This window comes from Triturus cristatus, chromosome 4_1 (genome assembly GCF_964204655.1).
Source record: "Triturus cristatus chromosome 4_1, aTriCri1.1, whole genome shotgun sequence".
NCBI lineage: Eukaryota > Metazoa > Chordata > Amphibia > Caudata > Salamandridae > Triturus > Triturus cristatus.
In genome coordinates this window covers 200,771,146-200,792,894 of record NC_140585.1, presented here as the reverse complement: position 1 = coordinate 200,792,894, position 21,749 = coordinate 200,771,146, and the positions used below count along the sequence as shown (strand labels likewise).

The 21,749-nt window shown below is 43.3% G+C and overlaps 1 protein-coding gene across 1 annotated transcript in view; it reads right to left on the bottom strand.

The window, feature by feature from the left end:
* LOC146854031 (alpha-N-acetylgalactosamine-specific lectin-like) overlaps nt 1–21,749 on the bottom strand; it is a 93,280-nt gene that overhangs the window by 61,910 nt on the left and 9,621 nt on the right. The window contains exons 3-4 of the mRNA XM_085651885.1: nt 19,043–19,200; nt 11,352–11,492 (exon numbers count right to left, since the gene is read on the bottom strand). Of these exons, the coding sequence (XP_085508011.1) occupies nt 11,352–11,492; nt 19,043–19,200 (299 nt within the window). The remainder of the gene's footprint in view (nt 1–11,351; nt 11,493–19,042; nt 19,201–21,749) is intronic.

Genomic DNA, 21,749 nt, shown 5'->3' with positions numbered 1-21,749 from the left:
TAATTTTTACCCCTACGCTATCCAATGTTTTCCCTACTGTTGCACTCTCGGGAGTTGGAATAGTTATTTTTACCCCTACGCTATCCAACATTTTCCTTACTGTTGTTTTTGTTGAAGTTGGACTAGTAGTTTTATTGTGTCTAATATTTAATATGTTTTGTAATATTTTAGCTATTGTAATGTATAATTAATAATAAAAATTATTCAAATTAAAAATATTGATTATTATTTGCTATATGTAATTATTTAATATTCATTAATGTTATTGTTTTATGTGTATAGATGTATTGGTAATTTAAATAAATATTTAATAATTTATATGTTACAGAAATTATTATTAAAAGTAATTATTAAGTAAGTGTATATATTATATATTATATATATGTTTAATTAAAGTTTTATTTAATTATATATATTTATTATAAATTTTACATATTATAAATTATATTTAATTATGTTTCTTTGATTTATAAGTATTATTTGGTTTATTTTACATATATTTTTAAAGTAAAAAAAACCGATATTTTTGAATTACCATATTTTTGACATCGATATTAAATTATCGATATTTTTGTACTTACCATGTTGTAGATAGGATGTCGATATTCTTGACCACGATATTTTTGTTGCGATATTTTTGTAGGTCGAATTTTTGTCTTTCGAAATTATGTCATACAACCCTCCCCCCTCTTTCTTCTGATGGAAACCCTGTCCACCCTTTTGGGGGTACCCCTCAGATCCCTTGTGGGACACCCTGGTACTGGCCCAGGTGTCTGCCTCCTCCGCAAGCTCCCTAGGGTCGGTCAACTTGCGGTCAACCAGGTGTTGGCGCAGCTCTGGAAAACATTTCTCTAGTAGGTGCTCTCTCAAGAACAGATTATACAGCCCTTCATAATCAGATACCTCGCTGCCCCATACCCAACCCTCCAATGCTTACTAGCGTAATCCAGGAAATCTACCCAGTTCTGCATGGGAAGTTTGTGTCTGTTCCTAAACTTCTGCCTATATTCTTCAAGGGTGAGACCAAACTTTTTGACTAACGCTTCCCTCATAACAGGGCCTTGGTTGGCCTTATCGAATGTAAGAAGTGTGTGCCTCCCCACCGGAGGCATGTACCTATATAGGCTACCCCCCCAGTAACTCGCGGGGACCCCAAGGGCTCTAAGGACCCCTCATAGGCTTCTAACTACTTGTCAATATCATCCCCCACATTAAAACTGGCCACAACATCTTTAGGCATGTAGAACCTGGACTCACGTGAAGCTTCAGGAGGTACGCTGCCACCTTTTGTGTCACCATTAGCCCCTATCTGAAGGGCTCTGAATTCCAGCTCCTTCAGGCTTAGCTTATGGGCCAGCTTCCTTTGCTCCATGGCCAGCCTATTTTCTTCACGCTCCTTCTCTAACCTGGCAAGCTCTATCTTAAGCTGTCTCTCCTCTCTCCTGTCCGCCAATTCATCTGAGGACAGGCTTCTAGCTGAGACACTACTACCTGCCCTGGAGCGTATTCCTGGACCTGGCAATAAATTGTCGCTGTTATCTGTAGGCAGTAGGTCCGGATCTCCTGTGGCATCATGCTCTGATCCCTGCCTGTCCCCTTCTCCTTCTCGGTGGGCCGTTACCCATGCCCTCAAGGCTTTCTGAAGCTCTACCCTCTTGGCCCTCTGCTTGAAGGGCACCCCTTTCTCCTCGCAGAATTCCTTGAGCTGCGCCGCCGTGTAAGCTTCCAGGTTGGCCAGCTCAAATTCCATCTTGCTAGGTAGGACCTCAGACATTTGAAAAGAAAACCAATGGGACTTGGCAAAAAGGACTTTGAAAAAGTGGCGCCAATCAGAGAGAATTTAAAAATAAAAAGCCAATTGTAGAGGGTAGACAACAAGATTTCAGTGGAGCCAGGTATAGGGTTGCGGTGTACACTGAGTCACTACGTGTCGTTACACAAGTACAGGTCCTAATCCCACCGCTGAAAACCAATGTTAGAACCGGGGTCTCTAGTTGGCAGGGGTATGCACCCTAGTCCAAGTAGGGACCACCGCTTCCGACTGAGTAGCTTGGCGCAAAGCAGGTAGGCTAACACCGGAGGCAATGTGTAAAGATATACCGACAGCGACACAGTAAATGGACACCACACCAGTTTTCATAAGGAGAAAAATATCTTTATCTAAGACTTTGGCAAGATTCAAAATGGCAAGAAAGTTCCATATATAAGGAAAGGTTTCCAACATGTAATGTCTCTTATGTGGGAAGTACTGGGGCAAACAAAACAGTTCCCAAATGTATTGGAATAGATGCTGTTCCTAGAAGTTGTGAGTATAAGGCACTTTGGGGGCACAGTTCACAAAATTTATGACAAAGGAGAGTCTCAAGCAGGCTCATGCCCACAATACCCTGAACAAGAGGTTAGGGAGGACGTGTCACTCATTGCTTTAATTATAGCGGTAAGAGTGCGGGTCACCCTTTTTTCCTTACTGTGCTTTTGGCAGTGTGTTTTTAGTTACAGTTGGGCCAAAAAGGTGCAGAGTCAATAGTCCCCACTGGCAGGCGCGTGATTAAGGGGCTGCCAAGCAGAAATCAGCTCAGTCCCCGGTCTCTGTCTTAGCAATGCAGGTCAGTCACAGTCCCCTGCAATCCAAGGAGCCTCACCACCCCTGCTGCGCATAGCAACACACCACGCGCCCACTCTCTTGCAGCCCCTTCCCACCGCCAGCTCTCACCCCGCTCCTGGCCTCGCACCATCACCGCGCAGCTGGGAGCATTTACCTGGGGCTGCTCTGGCGGTGTAGACCTCCTCCTGATGATCCGCTGACCAGGGCCCTTCTCTTCCTGCGGCACGGCCTCGGCAAGAACGGGGCTCCTTTCTCCTGCCCCTTGCGTCGTGCTGAGGTAGTTGCTGGAGTCTCAGTTGCTAGGCAACCCTCCACCAGCGCCCAATCACAGCGCGGCGTGCCCCTGTCGTCACAGGGGGAATCCTCTCTGGGCTTCCCTCAGCTCCTGGGCGATGGCGGTGATTCTGGGCACTTAACGCTACACCGCACCAACGCTTCAGGGAGCAGCTAGGTCCCAGGCGGCGGCGGTGAAAGGCTCACAGCTCGTCCCACCGCAGCACTCCTGCCCAGCACCAAGTGCACTAGGGACGCAGTGCAGTCGGGTGCCCGGGCTGCCAGCGGTTATTTCAATGAATCAGCGCTTTTTCTTCACAACGCTTCTCGTCACAGCGCTACACAGACACAGCGCTTACAGTTGATTTCAGGTTCCGGGCCAGCAGTGAAGTTTGTGCAGGCAGCGCTCTCCCCCACAGCACTCTCGGCAGGTGCACAGCATGTCCAGGTGCCCGGCTGGCAGCAGTAAGCCTAAGGTGAACAATGCTATACAGTCCAGTTAGGTCCTGGGCGGCAGCGATAATTCAGGGGTGCTGAAGAAAACAGTTTGGCACACCCAGGGCTGCAGAGGCAGGCTGATAACTCGGCTAAAATGTAGTAGTCCTTATAAATTCTCCACCAAGCAGGGAGACAGTCAGCATCCAGTTGTGGAGACACTCTGGAGATGGTATTCCTGGATCCCCTCTGGCAGGGCAAGATCAGCAGGCAGGCAGGGCAGCTCAGCTAACTTGGGGCAGCAGGTCCTAGCACTAGTCAGCCTCAGCAGTGTAGCAGTCCTCCTAGCTCAGCAGTCTTCACTCCAGGCGAGAGTGTTCTAAGTCCAGTAGTGTAACAGGGATGTGTGGCCAGAACCCTCCCTAATATACCCTAATGTCAGGTGACCGGGAGGGGTGGCACCTTCTGGAAGAATCTAGGGGTTAGAAAACACTGGAAAAATCCAAGAGGCTCTGGGGTGTTCCCTTTCCTACCTGTCTGTCAACCAGGGACAAAAGGCTACAGTAGCAAAAAGTCCCAGAACATGCAGACTACCAGTATGTAAATGAAGGGTAGGCCTCACTGCAGTAGCAGGGCCTGTAGCTGATACTCTAATGTCACCATGTTTTAAAGGGAGAGCACCTGCACCTCAGCACTGTTTAGCAGTGGTAAGGGGCCCAGAGTCCTAATGTCCAACAAAAATATGGGTCCAGTTGGAGGCATAGAGGGCAAAAAAATGTAGGGCTGACAGGTCTAACAGGAAATGTGCAAATATTTACTGTTTCTAAACTTTATATTTTGTTCCCATTTCAGAAATACATAGGTGTCTTTCATACCGATTTTTCCATGTATACATTTTCCCAGAATAATTGCTATATATACCCGGTACATAATAAAAAACAATTGCAAGTCGCTGCTCAGTTTTTGGCTTTGGGTTCGTCGGGTTCTTGGTGAAACTACAAGTCCTATATATCCCCACAACCAGTAAGGTCTAGCGGATGTAACGGTATATTGTTTTGAAAGAGCTGTCATAATTAGAAGAAGTTACAGGTGAAAATGTTTACACAAAAGACTTTTTTTCAACTAATTTTCAATTTTTCCTATATTTAACTGTTAGTTTCTATGAAGAAACCTTGAAGGATCTACACAAATAACCCCTTGCTGAATTCAGAATTTTGTGTACTTTCCAAAAATGTATAGCTTTCCAGGATCTATTATTGCTTTCATACCCATGTCTACCATTAACTCGAAGGAGGTTGAAAGCACAAAAAAATAGCAAAAATAGGCTATGTCCCAGAAAATAAAATTTGGTTTTCTGACAAAAGTCTGTCATTCTCTAAAAGCGGGGAAAATGGTGATTTCAGCCCCACAAACCCTTTTTTGATACCATTTGTAGGGAAAAACCCAGACGCTTTCATTTGCAGCACTTTTTTCCCATTTTTCCCCCAAAAAACAAAATGTAGCTGTATTTTGGCTAATTTCTGGGTCTCCTCCAGGGGAATCCACCAACCCTGGGTAACCTTAAGAATCCCCAGGATGTTGGAAGAAAAGGACGCTAATTTGGCGTGGATACCTTATGTGGTCAAAAAGTTGCAGGGGCCTAAGCACAAACTCCCCCAAATAGACAAAAAAAGGCTTAGCGCAGGGGGAAAAGGCCTAGCAGTGAAGGGGTTAAAGGAAAACGGAATGCATTTAAAATAGAAAAATGAAACTTTTCAATATTATTTTTAGAGGGCAGGCAGTGGTCCCTGGCACCCCTACCTGCTCTTAAAAAATATTTGCACACCCATTCACAAAGGGGAAGGGGTCGACTTGCAAAATAGGGTTAGTACATTGGCCAGACCTCTTTTGTTGTCGCAAACGGGCGGAATTCCTCTTTGCGACGGCAAAAACAGTCGTACATCTGGCCAAAAGTGCTGTGCTCTAAAACGGTAAACTGCTGATTCTAATACAGGCATAACAATAAAGAGTATGCGTTTCGACATTTATTAAGTTATTTGCTGTTAAAAATATTCCACGAGCACAACAATGCTAAGGGACTGTGAATTGTCAAACTATCACCGGGACCATAGAATTCTACTGGCCGCTGTGTTCAGGTTATTATAATGTATTTTGACCTTTAAAAACTCTACCAGCATGATTAAACTTTGAGAACCGATGATATAAACAAGCAAGCACAGGCCACAGAACAATGTCACTCTATACCTTGCCTACTCTGGGAACAGAAACTAACCTTCTTCATTCATTGGCTAAAAAAGGGCAGATGCAAAGAAGGTGTGACAGTTTATCCTAGGTCGTGCCGCATAAACAACACTTTTTCAAAAGATGGTTGGAGCGCCCAGGGTGACAGGAAATCTAATGATGAAAAACATCCCATGTGTAGCTGGCAAAACCTGGTTTTGGATGAGGCAGAGAATGGTTCAGTGATGTACTTTTGCATCCCTCTTTGGGCATAGCGGTTGATTACCAGGCGAGAATACTTTCTTCTCATGAAACTCTGATGATCCCTCATCAAGGAGTCTATGTGAACCTCCTCATTTAGAACTGCCTCAAACTGCTGGTGTGACAGGTGTAGATTCTACAGAGTGGCAGCGCCTTTCAGTTCCAGGGCTTCGGTGAGGGCAATTGACCAAGGATTATGGGTCTGCAGCCAACTTGAGGACATTACTTCCAGCCAGATTACATTCTTTGAGTTCCAGTTTTGGCTGCCCGTGTTGAGTGCATGTCCTTCAAGAGGCTAGCTTTCTGGACAAAGTGTTGGTCATTCGGTTTGAATTCCATCCTGATTTGAGCTGGTGAGGTGTTGTATAGCGGTTTCACAAGGATCTAAAGATAATGCTCAGTGCTTTGTTCAAGAAGGCACCTGAGAATCCTCCTGGGTATGTCTCTGAGCCGTATGCCAAGGTAGGAATATGTTTGATGTTAATTATTTTCATCATGGGTTCCAGAGTGGGCTGTTTTGTGGTTTTAAACATTATTTGGAAAGCAAATTGCAAAGAAGCAGTTCATGGCCTCAGTGAGTTGAGGTAATTAGGTGACCTCCTTTATCATTCAGCCAGCACCCAAGCTATTTAAATTTGTTTGATTTGGTCAAGTGATTATTATTCAGAAACCAGGCACCTAGTTTCTTCCTTGTTCTGCCAAATAATATGATGTTTGTTTTTTCAAGATTTATTGTTATTGCATTTAAAGTACTGTTTATATAGTGTGCTGATCGATCTTTGTAGCCCAGTCGCCATTTCACGTAAAATAACTACGTGGTCTGCATAGAGGAGTGTAGTTATTGACTGATTCACTAGTTTTGGTGCATGACTGACAACGGAGTCCTGTGCTGGTGCCAGGTCACACGCATACAGGTTTAACAGTGCCAAGGCCGGTATGCACCCTTGTTTGATGCTGGGTTCTGTTTATATTTTACTTGAGATTGAAGTATTATGTCCCAGTTTCACTCTGGCCCACGTATCAGAGTACAACATTTGAATTCCATTTAAAAGTGGTGCTGGTATTTGTCAGGCTGTGAGTTTGGACCAAAGCAACTGGCAGTTTCCATGATCAAAGGCCTTGCTATAATCTATAAAACAGCATTAAAGAAGTTCGCCTTTCCTTATTTGTTTTGCAACAAGCATCATGATGGCTACTAGGTTATCAGATGCCCTGATAAAGCTCTAAAGCCAGTTTGATTGAAGGGTATCAGATTCCTAGAATTTTCCCACACGCCAAAATCTTCCAAGAGGAGCGAGACAAGAAATATTTGGCAGGGACATCCAGAAGGGCAATGTGCAGCAGCTGTCAGGGGAAGCCATAGGCCTTTTTAGGTCGAGCCTAGTGCAGCACATGTGCTGCTTGCTCGGCTCGACTTTTAGTAAGGGGGTTTTCAAAGTGCTACCTTTGCCAGCCACCAGCTTGCTGTTACGCGCACAAGCGCGCGTAACGTGCACAGCTGCCATCTGGGTATCTACAGCGCGTGAATCCCCTCCCCTACCCCCCTCCCACTCCCTCCTCGTCAGCTTCAGCGCGCGCTTGTTCTCCTTTGATCCCTATCTTTTTCTTTCTCAGTCTCACCCTCTCCCTGCATTTTACAACTGCGGCTGCACCACTGTGCCCGCCCCCACTCACCCCTCCCACTCCCTCCTCGTCAGCTTCAGCGCACGCTTGTTCTACTTTGATCCCTATCTTGCCCTTTCTCAGTCTCACCCTCTCCCTGCCTTTTACAACTGCGGCCACACCACTGTGCCCGCCCCCACACCCCCCTCCCACTCCCTCCTCCCACTCCCTCCTCATCAGCTTCAGTGAGACTGTTAAGTGCCTTCGACATTGATCTCCTTGGCGTCGATCGCAGAGTTGATTAGAGAGAGAGAGAGCTATTCACAGTGCAGAAATGTGATGGTGCCTCGACGCTGAAGAAATTGCCATGGAGTATCTTGGCATCGAATGACGGTGCCATGGAGTTACCGTCATCAAATGTGTTGTCATTGTTCGGTGATGCACCAGCATAATTGTTTGCTCCATTGCTGGTGTTGCTGTCGTGGAATGAGAGGGGCATTTTGAAATCTAGGGCATGGACGTCAAGGGCAGTGGTACTGAAGAAGTAGTAATTGGTACGTGGGCTCTCGAAGTCGATGCTGTTGGAACTGTAGAGGCCTTTGATAGCAGATATGTTGATGCTCAAGGCATCAATATTTCAGTGACGTGTGGGAGTGCTTTGAGTGATGATGGTGGTGTTATGGGCGCTTTCTCTACCTGATCTCACTCTACAGGGGTCCGTTTTACAGGAGAAGCCTGGTGTAGAGGGAGTCCCTTTTCTTTTCTGGCTCGTCCTTTCTTCCTCAGCCCAGAGTTCTTCAAATTTTTCTCTCACGCATATTCCTTTCATGTCCTTCGGAGCCCTTTTTGTCATTTTATGATAAAAGTGGCAGTCCTGAATAGTGCGAGAGGGAGGCAAACAGACCACTCATAGGTCATGAGGAGCTCAGAAGCAACCTTGTTTTTCTCACAGGAGGGGCATGTCACAAAAAGTGAAGGCATTTTGAAGGAAACAATATTCTCATAAGGTATGAAAACACAGCGAAAATGTTGAAGACTTCAGGAAATGTTGGGTAAAGGTGAGAAAAATGATTTTCAGAAGAAAAAACGTCAAACAAAGCGGGTTCAAAACCCCTGAAGTGTTGAGAGATCCAGTCAGCACGACCCGTAAAAAACATAACGGAGGCTGTGAGGCAAACTGGCACCACAGTGTGTGCTGTGTAATGAAAGTTGCTGCTTTCCTTAAATGTACAGCGTATGGTGACTTCATTCATGCTATGGTAGACATCATACTTGCCTGTCTTGGCACTCAGATTTGGAGGAACACTTCTGTTGTACAAACTGATAATATAGATTCTCAAACACCCTCTCCAAGATCTCTTATGGTTTGAATAACCCTTCTTTCATCCCTATATAGTCAGATTCTTAAATCTAATTTCTGATACCACATCATTATGCAGTTATTCTGACACTATTCTGCTATATTTTCGAGTTGTTAATGAATGATACTTGTACTTCCATTTAAGCAATACATGTATTGCTCTAGGTACAACTGTGTGTGCATGTGTATATGTGTGTAGAAGTGGGAACTATGGGCTCCCGGTGTGCCACTTCTATTAGCTGGTTGACCCTCAGACTGCTTGCTCATTCAAGTACCAGGGGCTAGATGTACGAAGCATTTTTGCATTAGAAAAAGGCCCGATTCTGTGAATTGGGCTGTTTACAAACGCAAAAAAAGATTTTTCTGAATTACCAAGCACAAACTGTGATTCAGTAACTAACTTGTTACTCAGTCGCAGTTTGGGTTTTTAATTCCATATTTGGAAGGGGCGTGTTGAGGGCGCCCCTTCCTAATACTGATTCATAGTGTTATGTACAAATGTTTTGCAATCATAATGCGGTTGCAAAACATTTGCAGTTTAACACCAACTCAAAGTTGGCAGTAACTCATTTGCAAGGGACCACTTCCCCTTTTAAATGGTTGAATAAATATTTTGTTATGACCAGGCAGTGGTCCCGTGGACCAGTGCCTGCTCTTAGCAAGCATTGGCACAGCCAATAGGTCTCGCCTTTGGGACCTGATAAGTGTTTAGCCATGCAACAGTTGATGTTGTTCCACCAAGGAAATTGTGCTGCATAACTAAATACTTATAAGGTCCCAAAAGAGAGACCTATTGGCTATGCCAATGCTTGTTATAGATGGGATGCAAAATCGGGCCCTGCACAAATTGACAGGATGGATTTGGTGACCATGCATGTTATGAAGAGCTTTTCCAGTGATGTGGAACAAAATTATTGACTGACACAGGAATACTGTTGGGGCCAGGGTCTCCGTCAGCTCTGCTTTTATGGATCAATTTGATGATCCTTGTGGTAGTGAAGGTCAGAGCGTATTGAAGAGTTTGCCTCCCCTGGACTTCTGTCCTTAGAGTCTTGGCTGCTGTTGATGACTTGTAAATTAAGGTTTTTTCTTGAATCACTCTACGGTGAGCTATGTGTGTGATCCAGTCATCAGGGATAACGTAGTTTGTTCCCGTTTACACTAGGAATTTCCGACCCTTCTGTGCAGGCGATTGATGTTGATCCAAAACTCTTTTGGACTTTTGGTATGACAGGCTGGGAAAAGTTCCATCAGAAGCGATACCTAATAGTTTTCTTTTGCTTGCCAAATTTGTTTGTTGATGTGTGTGTACGTATGTATGTGTGCGGGTGCATGTGTGTCTGTGTGCGTGCGTGTGTGTGTGTGAAAGAGAAACAGAGATAGAGAGAGAGAATGAGAGAGATAAAGAATGTGTGTACATGTTTATGAGTGAGAAAGAAAGAGAATAAGAGTAAAAGCATGAAAGGGGGATTGGAAAACAATGCAGGCCAAGCAATGGAGAGAGTCATAGTAACTGGGCGTACTTTAGTATCATATATCGCCTGTGAATTAATATACTGCTGAAAGTAGTTAATCTTTGGTGGACCTGTGTTTAGAATAATATATATGAATTACCTACAGTAAAATGTATGGTAATCTTTATGTGTCCTTTCAGAGTGTAATATAACCTCCCTGGAAAACAGTCACCTCACACTTTCAATCTAAAGTGATGACATACAATAAAGGTAAGGTACGAGAGAAGATGGTTGGCTCATGTTGCTTTGAGGGAAACATCTGTCTTAAAAATAATTACACTTTAGGTCAGATGTACACTATTGTGGTTGCATAAATAGTCCCAATTTGCAACTATTTTTGTGACCAAAAACTTATTTCGCAAACTGACCTATCTCCTATTAAGCAGGTTCACAAAATAAGTAATTGGAGTGGGCTGCAGATGGACCTACCTTTTTAATATTTATAAGGTAGGTTTCAAATGTCAGTTTCCTGCCATTGATAATTTGTAAGGGTCAGCATACGACCAAGGAGCCCAATTTCCTTAAAGGAAACATTGAGGCTTTAATGTGGGAGTCCGTAACTTTTCACTGGCTTGCGAACAGAATTGCAGTTACAAACCATTGATACATATGGTATGGATTCACAATTTGGAAGGGACATGCACAACATGCCTCTTTCAAATGGATAATGGGTACCCAGTCACAACCCATTTTAGGAGTTGATAAGACCGATTCCTAAAATGGGTCAAGTAATTAAAAAATTACCTTTTGTGGTCCAATTATGTGGATTCAATTGTTTGAGCTTAGTACATCTAGCCTTTGTTTCAGAACTGCCACTGCAAGAGTGGTCATGCCTTTCTGCATGAGAACCTTGATCAACGAGGCCATTGAACACTGCTGGTATATTTGTATTCTAATGAATGGATACAATACAGGCTCTCTAAGGAGAGAGTGAGCTTGTAGACAAAGAGACTAAATTACCCATAGGGATGAAGTATCAAGCATAACATAGAAAACTATATATGTAATACATTTGAAATGTGCATAAAGACTGGCACACATAACACTAATATTCATATCAAGAAGAATGAAAGCCACTCACCTTGAAGCTGTCATGTACTCCTATCCAGTAGGCGCCTTTGTTGTAAGGATTGACTGGTTTCCCCATCAGAACAAATATAAAATAATTTTCTTCTTCGCTGTGAATGGAGGCCAAGTGAGAATTGTAGGAGAGACAGGTTGACTTGAAAAGACAAACAAAACGTACATCAGATTAGACACTGGGGATGGCACCTCATTCTATAATGTAGTGTTATGTTATAATACAATGATAATTCTTGACTTAAATATTGAGCCAGAAAGACAGATGTGCTGCATTGAGTGAGAGAGTGAGAGGAGAAGCAGCACTATATTGATGAAGATATGGTGCTCTCTTTCAAAAGATCTGATGAACTTGTAGGCAGCCAAGCACCTCATATACACTTTTGCATCATAATGCAAAGCTCTGTGTGAGATGTCTAACATAGATTTTGCACTGAAAGGGTACTCTTGCAGTGCAAAATGCTACCCTTTGACATACTTGCATATGTGCTATATAGTAAAGCACAAACAGAAATTTTGAAAGAAAGATTTCGACTACTTTGTATCAAAAACCATGACTGGTTGTGTGGGAATGCTCATATGGCAGCCATAGGACGTCTCCTTGATGCAAAGTAACGCAAAGTAGTGCAAAGCTTTGCTTCATGTTTCTTTTAGGCAAATTTCCAGGACAAAATATTTTTCGCACTGAAAAGTAAATACCACATCACCATTTTGCCCTCATGTGCTTCACTTTTGGATACTTTGCACTGGTACACAATTACGTATGAAAAGCCTACACAACAACACCTTTCAGGACAAAGTCTTTGCAGTAAAGATATGGAAGCGGATAACCACATGTAAACATATCATAATGATACAAGAGGCCTGGAGTTTCTTCTTAAACATAGGGAGATGGTATGTAAATTAGAAGACAGTCCGGTAGAATACTTCCAATACTTAACACTGATTGAATATGGCGTCTTCTGATTTTCAATATCTTGCAAATCACAAACAGTGGAGCTCGCACAGTACAAAATGCACTACCACTGTGTAGGAATAGTGATAACTACTGGATTTTATTGAAAAGAGATTACAAAATGTAAGATACCTATTCCATCTTAAGTCATGTTACTATAAAATGTAGTTCAAGACGACTGGAATATGCTTTGCAAACCTTACATGAAGAAAGAGGCAGAGCTTTTTATTTACATTATGTCTGCCACCAGGCTGCCACCAGCATGAGGCTGGGTTGCGCAGATAACTAATTTCATGCCCACATTGAAGTTGGTCTAGGAAAGAATAAACGATCAACAAATAAAATAAAACTGAAATGTTTTAACATAGACATGGTTAAATAAAGAGACTGACTCTGCCATTGTTCAAGCCCTTCCCCCGAATTATGTAATTCAGAGGCCTGACCGAATTCGACCCCGTGGAGGCGGCTTAGCTATACTTTATAAAGATGATTTTATATGCCGGATCACGATAAATCCCATTCCTGACTGTGAAAGTATGACCTTCGTAATCAGCCTATCACCCACTCACACCTTCTCAGGGATCTTAGTCTACCGCCCCCCAGGCCCCTCGCTCATTTTAACAAAGACCTTCCCGATCTTGTAGCAAACTTTGCCAGTTCTTCCCCCAACTTCACAATTTTGGGAGATTTTAACATGCACTTCAATGATGCCCAATCCCCATCCACGTTGGAACTAACTGACAAACTGTCAACGTTCCAACTCACTCAAAAAGTGGATGGTCCCACCCACATGAAAGGCCACTTGCTTGACCCTATGTTTTCAAATATACATAACCTTTGGGTTGGTAATTCTGTGCCTCTACCTTGGTCAGACCACTTTCTACTTCCTTTCACCTGGGTACTATCTGATTCCATCTCACCAGCCGCCAGAACCACTAAACTGGCTTGCAAATGGTCTAAGCTCCCCTTAGATTCTTGGATAAGTAATCTAAAAGACACCATCCCATTATCTAATTCAAACCCTATTGTTGCAAACGACAATTTTAATAACTGGCTTGAGTCATCACTTAATCGAGTCCTTCCAAGGAAAGAGATTTCAGAAAAAGTGGGAGGCAAAAAAAATCCCTGGTATTCCCAGAAACTACACGAACTGAAACAGCTATGTCAAAAATATGAAAGGAGCTGGTGGAAGGACTTCTCCGCTTCCAGGAAAGCCAAATATAGAGAAGCAATTAAAATTTATAAAAACCGAAATAAAAAATGCCCAAGCTCTCTACTATCAAGAAAAAATTACATTAGCTGCAAACTCCCCATGTGAAATATTTGAGATTGCCAAATCCCTTCTCACACTCCCAAGCCCCCCTACCACTTTGGACAATGTCCAACATCATTGCAATCAAATAGCAGAATTATTTTCTGAAACAATACAAACCATTTACAAGTCCTTTCCCCAAATCATAGGTCAACAAACTTTTTCATCTACAGATATTGCTATCCCGAACGCACAGGTTCTGCTGGAAGAATTCCTGCCTCTCAATCTTACCACCCTGCAAGGGTTCCTGAGAGAGTTAAAAATCGGGTTGCCCCACAGACCCCGTTCCTCCCACCATTCTTCATCAGATCTCGGATGTTGTGCCGACAGTTATACTTGATGTGATAAATACATCACTCAAGACAGGGATCGTGCCATCCCTATGGAAACACGCCAGGGTCAAAGCACTTCTGAAAAAACCAAACCTTGACCCAGAAGAGTGGGCAAACTATCCTTGCTGCCTGGATTAAGTAAATTAGCTGAGAAGCATACTAACTCAATTCTTTCGGCCTTTCTAGAAAACAATGATTGCCTTCATCCTACTCAGACAGGATTAAGATCCCTACAGGGCACGGAGACTGCTCTTCTGGCCGTTGTAGAGGAAACTTGGAAGATTCTTGATAATGGAGGCTGATTCTGCTGGACCTTGCTGGACATTGGCACAGCCTTCGATACAGTTAATCACCATCTGATGATCCAAAGACTTAGGGAGGGGGAGTGACTGGATTAGCATTAAAATGGCTACAGTCCTTCCATGAAAACCGGGTCTTTACAGTCTTTGATGAAGAATCCTCCTCGAAACAAATTCCCCTGACAAGTGAGGTCCCACAGGGATCTTCCCTAAGCCCCACTATGTTCAATATATACATGAGCTCGTTGGCAGAAATTGTACGCCCATTTGGGGTACAGATTGTCACATATGCCGACGACACCCAGTTAGTCGTCTCCCTGAAACAATACAACCAATTTGGTCCCCATTTAGCCTCCTGCATCGAGAAGGTATTCAATTGGATGAACAATTCATTCTTAAAACTCAATGGAGAAAAGACCGAACTCATGCTCCTGGGGTACTCCGTCCTCTCGAATATAGACCTCCTTTAGCCTGGCTGCTTAGGCTCACCCCCTGTTCCAAAAAAAAGATTAAAAGCTTAGGCGTCTGGCTCGACTGCAACCTTGATTTCAAGGAACAAGCACTTAAAGTCGCAGCCAGTTGCTATGGCCTTTTAAGAATGATCAGAAGGATACTCCCCCTGTTACTATTTTCTGCTAGATGGTTGCTAGTCCAGGCACTTATTTGGTCACGGCTGGACTATGCTAACGCTGTCTACCTGGGAGCCCCCCAGGCCACCACTAAAAGACTGCAAACAGTACAGAATTGCGCGGCCCGCATGCTTCTGAACATCCCCAGATGCCTCTCAGCAAAATCCTCTCTCGCTACCTTGCATTGGCTCCCTATTCAGGAAAGAATTCAATTCAAGGCACTGTGTATTACACACAAAGCACTCTCCAGAAAAGGCTCGCTCTTGATTCGTCCCTGGATTCAACTCTACAGACCCAACAGAGCCCTGAGATCCGACAATAAGGGTTTAATCTCAGTTCCTAAGATCAATCGATCACGAGGTGGAGGCCGATTGTTCACATTTAACGCAGCCAGACTCTGGAACAACCTTCCCTACCATATACACTCTGAGCCTAACTATCCTAATTTCAGAAAATTAATCAAAACCTTTTTCTTCCCCTGATCTGCTCAAAGCATAAATGGCGCCACAGCCCTGGGATGCCCCCGGGTAGCCACACGCTTTAGAAATGTTCCTTCATTCATTCATTCAGTCATTCATTCATTCATGTAGGCTATGAATCCTCGTTTCTCCTCAAATGTTCCTCCTTGGAAGAGTGTTTGCAGCACCAGCTCTCAGGATCTATGCAGTGGGTGTAGTTCTCAGTACTGCAGCAGGTGTCTGGCACCATGGCCCAGCTATGGCTGTATTTGACTACCCAACTGAGGCACAGTCTCCATTTTCCTTCCTTTAAGTAGGGTTTATGAATCTCTTGCTATTTTAGTGTACTTATGTAGGGACATTGCATGAGTGATTATAGGTTGGGCAGGGGTGCTTTTGTGAGTGGTGAGTGCAGAGACATCCCCAGCACAATCAAAGTGATATGAGTGATATGAGATATGTGTTTGAAGAAGCCTTGTTCGTCCACATGCCTACAGGAACAGTGTCAGCTGGTCAGATGATAGGCTACTGAGGTACAAGTACTGCTGTACGACTGCACGTTTTCTACATGAATGTGTTACTAGTTCCCCAGTGTTTTGGGATTAGGATGTGACATGGAAGAGTACACTAATTCAGTGCTCAGGGCTGTGGGAAAGGGTCTCTCATACTCTTGGACATCAATGATGAATCTGTTGTGGAATTTGTAATTTGTAGATATTTTTTAGATAGGAGGCTGAATAGGGTCCCTGAAGGTGGCTACTAGCAGTCAACACAGAGTTCAATTCTGGATGCCCCTATCCCCTTGGGGGGGGGGAGACAGTCAGTGTGACAAGGCACTGGGGAGGCAGAATAGTATGGGAGATAGAGGTTCATTTGTAGATATTGTCTCATTTGTATCTACTCGGCTGCTACAACAGGAGAGTGCTGCATAGTCTGTGTTTAGGAGGTTCGAAGCTCGGCACTTCATATTATTCATGCGGGGGAGGGAGGGCTGTAAATGTTTCTTTTTTTTTCTTCATTTATTCAGGCTTTGTCTCAAAGAAATGTGTGTTGCAAACTGATAATTTGCTTTGTGTCAGTAGGTTCTTTTGTATTGTAGAGAGCCAAGTTTTATCAGATCACTATCTGGGAACCACCTTTCCAGAAGTATGGGGTTAGGCTGTGAATGTTACTTGCATCCACCATGTTTCTCTGACATGACAACCTATTTAGTGGGTTCATTGACTAGAAATGCGCAAGGCATAGGTAATTTTCCCAAAATGTTTTGTTCCTTATCTTTATTAAAAATGTAACTTCACCATTGAATTGGGTTTTTAATAACTATAACTACAGTTGTATAATCATTTTTGTGGCTGGACCCATTCCTAAAATATAGTATTAGGATGTTATTTTGAACTCAGGTTTTCTAAATAGGACAGCTAGTCCTGCCATGGTGAAAAAAGTGAAGAATAGTTTCTGGGTGGTAGTCACTGTAATTACATATTAACCTTACATTTCTAAATGTTCTACTTTTAAATACCATGAAACCCACCTTACGGGCACCAATGCCTACCTATCACCTATTCATATTCATAAGAGGAGTTTTTACCTGTCAAGAGTTTATGTTCCAGTGCCTGGATTGCTAACCCACTCGGGGCTCTGCTTGCAGAGCCAGCGATGGTGACATTTCGAGCATGGGCAGGCATTGGCTCTTTGGCTTTAGGCACACTTGAAGGGAGGTGCTGTTCCCTCTTTTGCATGTTTTTGAGGGGCATCCATTCGAAGTATGTAGAGATTACAATTAGTCTTATACTTTCTGCTATCGACTCCTGTGGCCTGCCCTGTCTTTTAACTAATCTAAACCTGATCACAGCAGCCGGAAGGTGTTGGCATCATTATTTCCCAGGCCGCATGTCTGTGTTGCAACAGTTATTTAGAAGCGTAATTTCGGGGAGACATTTTAACACAAAATGTCCCATTCAGGTAATTTTTGAATGCATGCGGCATTTCAGGTAAATTTTGAGTAATTTTTTGTCATGAAGCTACAAATCTTAGTGTGAGCATCAGTGGAATGAAAGTGAGTGCAGTTCCTTTGACGCTGGCAGTCACCAAACATTTCAGAGTGATATTTTACCTAAGCAGAACGTTCAGGTAATTTTTGAGTCCAAAACTACAACTCTGAATGTGAGGAGCAGTGTTTTGAACATGAGCAACCTGGAATCAACTCGAAACTACATTTTCAAGTTGAATTTTTACCTGGAACAGACTGATAGGGTAATTGTCTGAGTGCAGGATGCATTTAGCGTACTTATGCATACTTTTGTGGTAATTTCGTGTAAGTATGTTACCGCAAGTTGCGTGATTTTTGCACACCCCTCATCAGAAAGCACGAAGCCTCTTTTGCTAGGTGGCATAGATTGGTACTCTTTCTGCTCGTATTCTGTATGCTTGATGGCTTGTGTTTCTCACAGCAGAACATCATCATCTTTCTGACAATGGGCAACTACCAGGGATTGCGTATTACGAACATTCCCCATGCTGGCGTTTGATATAGGAGCTCTTTAGCTTCAAAGTGTCAGCAATTAGTCATCAAGTACTGCAGGATAAGGGCTGATAGGTTTTGCTTTTAATGGCTGCTAAATGGAGCTACGTGGCAGCTGTAAACAGCGATTTAGTTGGAAGCCTTTATGTATCAAGACAGAAAGAAGAGATTCCGACACAAAACAGATACAGTGTCATTTAAAAGGAGCAAATTTATCATAAACGGTTCTGCTGTGAACATCGGGCACCTGCTGAGCCTGCCATGCCAAAGACCTTATCCGCACTTTCATATTCTGCTAACCTTTGTTCCCCCAAAGCAGTGTTGTATATGTTCAGACCCACAATCATAAGAGATGGCCTTCATGGCACTGTAGAAACAAGTGAAGCTAGAGCAGATGAGGACGGTATATGGAAATGCAGCATAGATGCATAGTGAAGTAGGGAGAGAGAGAGAGAGAAAGAGAAACAGCGTAATATTCTTTTTTAAGTCGAGATCAGCGGCAGCGCACATGCGCTGCTCGCTCTGCGAGGCATGCTGCATTAAATTAGGCACTGGAAGCCCCGCCCACTCTCTTCTCATATTTGTCATTGGCTTGTGGTATTGTCCTTTGAAAATGCTGGCTTCTGATTCGTACATAGGCCAGCCTTGCTACCACCTTGTCTGCATTTGTTACCGCCCATAACAATTGGGCCTTTTACTTGGATCGTTACACAATCTCTGTTAATTAGTGTGTGAGCATTATGTTCTTTAATGGTCTTTCCTTATTCCAGCATGGTTCACTTTCACTTTAGCAGCCGCGCTGCTTTATTGAATTAATTTACAGCGCGGTCCGCATCAGTTTAGTGTAGCACATGCAAACAAGCATTAGCAATGCAATAGGTCTCGCATTTACGCGAGTTTGAGCTATTGGCACTGTAAATGACAATGCCTTTTACTTATGTTTTGGTTTTTGAAGAATAAATAAAACACATTGTCATTGACAATGCCAATAGCTTAAATTCGCGTAAATGCGATACCTATTGCACTGCAAATGCTTGTTACTAAAGGTTGCGTGCGCCTCTAGGTAATTTAGCACTGCATCTGCGGGCCTTTTAAAATGGTTAGTAAATTCATCTAGCAAGAATCCATGTAAAACGTTCGTAAATAAGAGCCTTCATATTTATTAGAGCATGCATGGAATTCTTACCTCTGCTTCCGGCCAAGACACTATTGCATCGAATCGCTTGTAGCAAGCATTTTTATACTGCACCCATCCGTAATCACAGGAGCCTTGAACACAGAGACACCTTTCATTGGCATTTATTTTTGAAGTAGGTGACTGCTTGGTCGTGTTCTGACAGTTACCTAGTAATATTCAAAATACAAACCAGAGAGGGAGGGTCTTACCTTATAGAACAACACTTTTCAACAGTGAATATTTTAATCCAATAATGGGAAAATATGAAATACCAACCAAAGCCTCTTCCTTAAATCCAAAATATTGTTGAATCATATTCATTCAAAAACAAATTAATCAGCACTCATCCACACGTCATAATATAAGCACGTTACATTTAATTCAATCTGTTAAAATCCAGGGGGCGTTCGCCATCTCCCAAGTCTTCCTCCTGGCATTATACAATTGGGCCATTTGGTCAACAAAGATTTGATGTATTTTTTTTAATATCTACTTCTCTCTCCACAAACAGCAAACATGAACCCTTCATAATTGAACGCGGTTATCACTGAAAGAATAGCTAGACAATGTGATACATTAGAATGTAATCTCTTCTTTCCCTGGTTTAATGGTTGGGTTGAGTTGCATTGTGTTAGCAGCAAGACTATTTCATGTGGTGGAAAACCATCCTAGCCAAGTAATAATCCACTTTTTTTCTGACGGGCAAATGATACCTTGATGGTGTGAGATTTAGCAATATTTATCTGCAGTCCCAGATTTCTCATGTAGGAGACAAATCTATTTAACAAGACTTGTAGGCTCCCCCTTGTCCTGGACATCAGGGGCCATATTATACCGAGTGCCCCAGGGTCCCAACGGGCATTACAGAAGGGGCCACAGATGCTTGTGCATCCCCTTCTGTAATACCAATAGCGCTGGTGCAATAAAGCGTCAGTGCGATCTGCAGGGGGCGTCCCCTCATTTGCACTGATGGTGTGCCACCTCAAAGGAGTCAGTTGGCCCCCTGATGGCAGACCTCTGGTGAGGAAAAGGGGTCCCACAGACCCCCGAGACATCCCCTTGCAGGAAGGTAAAGTCACTGAGAGCTCCCACCTGCAAAGGGATCTCTAATCCCCTTTGAAGGTGCAGGCGGGTACCGCCTGCGCAGAGAAAACACGGAGCTGTAAAGCATCCACTCTGTGTTTCAAATGAATGCGCTTCCCCAGGGCAGCATGAGTTTGCGGCTGGGGGGCAGCGCATTCACCATAATGCAGTGTACTTTCCTTCATTGCGTCAGGTGCACCTTTTTAAAGGTGCATCCGGTGCAATGAACGAAAATGCGCTGTTTGCTTAATATGGGCCCTGGAAACAATCATCATATAGCAGAGCAGGGAGTCTGCTCGAGCCCACCCTGAGAGTGCCTGCCTCACCCAGATTCAGCGAGGTCTCCAGATCATTTATATATAAAGAAAAAGGAAAGGGGCCAGCACACACTCTTGCTTTACACCTCGCTTCATTTTGACGGGGTTGGTACATCCCCATAAGTAGCATACCTAATACAGCTAGACACATCCTTGTGCATTTGTGCTACAAGTGACCCAAATCCTACTTCATTCCCATGCCAAGCATTTTGCACAAGCTGATGGATGCCAAAAGAAAAATCTATATGGCTTGATGTTGCTCTGCTATGTTGCTCTGCTATGGTCCATAGGTCTGGGGTGTAGGGTTATTGTGACACTGCCACCCTTCAAACGAATTAAAACATGTTTGTCAGGAGGCTTTTGTGCACTTCTAAATCCTTGCCCTTATTCCTTTCTCACATGGAACTAGGTCTGTTGAACCTAGAATATTGAATTATACTGGCACCACTTAAGCTCTGGCCTTCAGTGTGGGCAAAAGATGAAATAGCTTTAAACCAGGACATTATAACAGATTGTTTAAGTTTGGATAATGCCCGCTGTATATCCTGGTTAGGATATGTGAAAGACCAATTTCCCTTGCTAGCTAGAGCTGATCTTTTAGATTGTCCGCAAGCTATTATATCTTTCTCTAAACAACAACTAAAGATAGATTTCCAGGCCTTTTGCCAGCGGCGAAAACAAGACAGGGAGTTGGGGAAGTAAAGAGTGTCTGCCTTTATCCCATTAGTGACTATGGACCAGATGGAACCTTATCTATATTTTCCTCCACAGCACGCACAGAGATTTTATTTGATATGGTTTAGATTTAATATAGTGCACTTCCTGGTCTCAAATCCTAGCAAAGCTTCTCATGAATACAAGCACATGCAATGTCCTTGTGACTCAAGCTCTCCGTAGAATAAACTTTGTGAGAAAGTCCTTCTTTTTGCCCCGTTCACCCCCATTTGTTTCGTTATACTGGTGGTAACTAACTCTGACTCTGCCCCGGGCTCTGCTGTCAAGGCCCAGGGCCAGTGCTCTGATTAAAAATATATTATTAGGTATAATTACAATTGGCAATGACATACCCCTGTAAGTCCCTAGTACATATTAAGGCAAGGGGGATTCAAACTACCTTTAATTCCCTAGTATATAATAGGGCAGGGAGGATTAGAGACTCAGGAGATTTCCTGCACTGGAGGATGCACTTCTGTGGTGCTTGCTATCAAAGCAGCCCTGCTTTGCAGACTGTCTTAAAAAGTAAATTATATTCAAATGTGTCTTTGGATTTAAACGTACTTCCCAAGTGATAATCTTCTTTATATTTACATATACGT